The sequence below is a fragment of the Condylura cristata genome, unplaced genomic scaffold (genome assembly GCF_000260355.1).
Source record: "Condylura cristata isolate star-nosed mole 26May11 unplaced genomic scaffold, ConCri1.0 scaffold00010, whole genome shotgun sequence".
In the NCBI taxonomy this organism is placed as follows: Eukaryota; Metazoa; Chordata; class Mammalia; order Eulipotyphla; family Talpidae; genus Condylura; species Condylura cristata.
Genome location: NW_004567111.1, coordinates 24,111,831 through 24,114,424, shown reverse-complemented (window position 1 = coordinate 24,114,424; position 2,594 = coordinate 24,111,831). Strand labels below are relative to the sequence as shown.

Here is a 2,594-nt window from a genome sequence, read left to right as displayed (position 1 = left end):
GAGAGAGAGAGAGAGAGAAAGAGAAAGAGAGAGAGAGAGATGTTGCCCCAGCCATTGAAAATCACTCCCTATTTATCCCCCAAAGTCCCAGAAAGCTTGCTTAAGCTCTGCCTTTGGGTCTTCGCAGTTCTCTCTTTGCAGTTGTAATTTCCAATCACTGGAGTAGGGAGTGGAGTCCACAAAACTGCAGAGTTCCTTTAGGACATCCTTCCCCTTACCAAACTTACATATGACTGTAATTAGAATAGTGCCAGAGTTATTTCCTTGGCATAATGTGTATTTACCTAATGTCAGTTATTCAGCAATGATCTTAAAAACATTTTAATGTAATTTTATCTTTGTATAGTATTTTTTTTTTTACTTAATTCCTAAGAGTAGAAGTTGTTTTACTAATAACAAAGCTTAGATATTTTAAGTTAACCTTAATAATGTAGATGAAGACAAGGACTAAATATTTTTTTTAATACAGAAAAACATCAAGTATAACCTTGCTTTTAAAACTAATATTTTTTTTCCTGAAATATATAGAAAAATAAGCCAGTTCAATGCTACATACAGCACCCATTGACTCATCAAAGTTGACATTGTTGACATCACTATAGATGACACAAATACCTAGCTGTTTTCTAGCACTAGGAGAAATCAGGCTTGCAGGTAATTCAGAGGCCACAGAAATGTAAGTGTCAATGCATATTTAAAATATAATAACACTACTAAATATCGAAGTAAAAATGTTAAAAATTGTAGTTTGTAACTTGTTTTAAAAATGATTTTTTCAAGGTTACAAGAGATGGAGGGCAGGGATCCCAAAGCAGTATGATGGGAGGTTACTGTGCGTTGGTAGTGAGTGTGGAGTGGTAACATACATCTGAAGAGATGTAAATGTATACCCTAAGTAATATACAATGCCATAAACTAACATTACCTCAATAAAATATACTGCATTAAAAAAGTATGGTTCTTTGTTCTTTCAAACCAGAAATCTGTTTTAAATTCATGGTATTTTTGTCCACATCAATAACAAGTGACTTAATTGTAAGTAATGAACATGCTGGAATATTAATAGTTTCCTAGAAGTAGTTTAGCTCAAAGCTTAACTCATTTTAACACAAACAATTTGATGCATTAGCCTTCATAAATATGTAATATGTGCAATTTGCATATGCTAAGACTTAAACTTACTCTGTTTATTGTATCAACCTAATAGCTAATTTATTGACTTCATATTTTCAGTTTTCTTCTACAGTGAGCCTGACTAAGCCTTGTTTAGATCCTTGCCATAGAGCTCCTTGTGTAAATCAACACAACAATTATATATGGAAAGAATTCTCAAATCGCTGACCTTTATGTTGCAAATAATATTAGCCCACCTTTGGTAAACCCCAAAACAGCTGAAATATAGTTAAGTTGCTGAGATAAAATAACTAAGAAACAATGATTGTCTCTGAGTCAAAGTGGATAAATACAGGGAAGTTATTGCACTTGTTCTCCTCTTTGTTCTCTCGCTCCCAAGACCAAAATGAACTTAACCATGAATCTCATGATTTGAGAGAAGATCTTCTGAAAGAAAATAAGGTGACTCGGGATGAAAATAAGGCACTTAGAAAAGAAAACAAGTTCCTCTGGGAAGAAAACAAAGCCCTTCGAGAAGAAAACAAAGCCTTCCGGATGGACAACCAATTAATCAGGGAGCGGAATCAATTCCTGAGACAGCAAACGCAGGTCCTATGGAAGTTTAAAAGTGTGATTTTAGAAAGCCTATGTCCACCTGGAGGAAAAATCAGTACCTTGAACACAGAAAGAAATTCTTACTGGCTACATGATCATCTCCTAGAAACTCAAATTGAGGCTATCAGGGAACAGGAAAAAGCCTTCCAGAAAGAGGCAAAAGCTCTTCAAGAAGAAATAAGGTCTCTCTATGAAGAGATGAAGGCTCTGCAACATCAAGAGAGAGCAATCAAGATGGAGGAACAAGCTCTGATGAAAAAAGGGATAGCTTTAGAGTTGGAGGAACAGGCTCTCTGGAAGGAGGAAGAGGCCCTTCGTGAGGAAAACAAGGCACTTAGAGAAGAAAACAGTGCTCTTCAAGAGGAAGAGATAGCCCTTCTGGAAGAGGCAAAGATCCTTGAGGACTGGAATAAAAGGCTTCAGGAAAGAAGCAACCAATCAGCTGATTGGAAAAATGCATAATAATAAATAAAACAGGAACAATGTGACTTGAAAATGAACTGAAAAACCATGAAAATGACTGACATTCCAGGAAAACTATAAATTTCAAAAGTGAAAGAATATTGTTGGAGTGCTGGAGTCAAAATTCCGGAAAATTCACAATGCTCAGAATTTGTTCCTACAAACTGAATAAAGTTCTGAAAGTTAAAACATAAGGATTCTTTAGGTTTACTTATATTTCAACTATGTTTAGTCGTAAATATTTTAGAGTCCACAAAATGTATTTTTCATAACATATGACACTGAATAGATCAGCTGAATTTTGTCTCCCCCCCCCATAGACATTGGATGAATGTTATAAGAAATTAAGAGTATAGAGGAAATGTTTTTCTTAAAACTTGATCTTGAAATTATGAACAGCATAC

The 2,594-nt window shown here is 34.9% G+C and overlaps 1 protein-coding gene across 1 annotated transcript; it reads left to right on the top strand.

Annotated features, from left to right (window-relative positions):
- The first annotated feature begins 1,434 nt into the window (after positions 1-1,434).
- LOC101637368 (coiled-coil domain-containing protein 70-like) lies at positions 1,435-2,190 on the top strand. The gene has a single exon (XM_004680305.1). It carries the CDS (start codon positions 1,435-1,437, stop codon positions 2,188-2,190), a length of 756 nt encoding a protein of 251 aa, XP_004680362.1.
- Positions 2,191-2,594: the final 404 nt, after the last annotated feature.

Coding starts and splice junctions, on each gene's coding strand:
- LOC101637368 (XM_004680305.1), top strand. CDS start 1,435: ATGATTGTCTCTGAGTCAAAGTGGATAAATACAGGGAAGTTATTGCAC.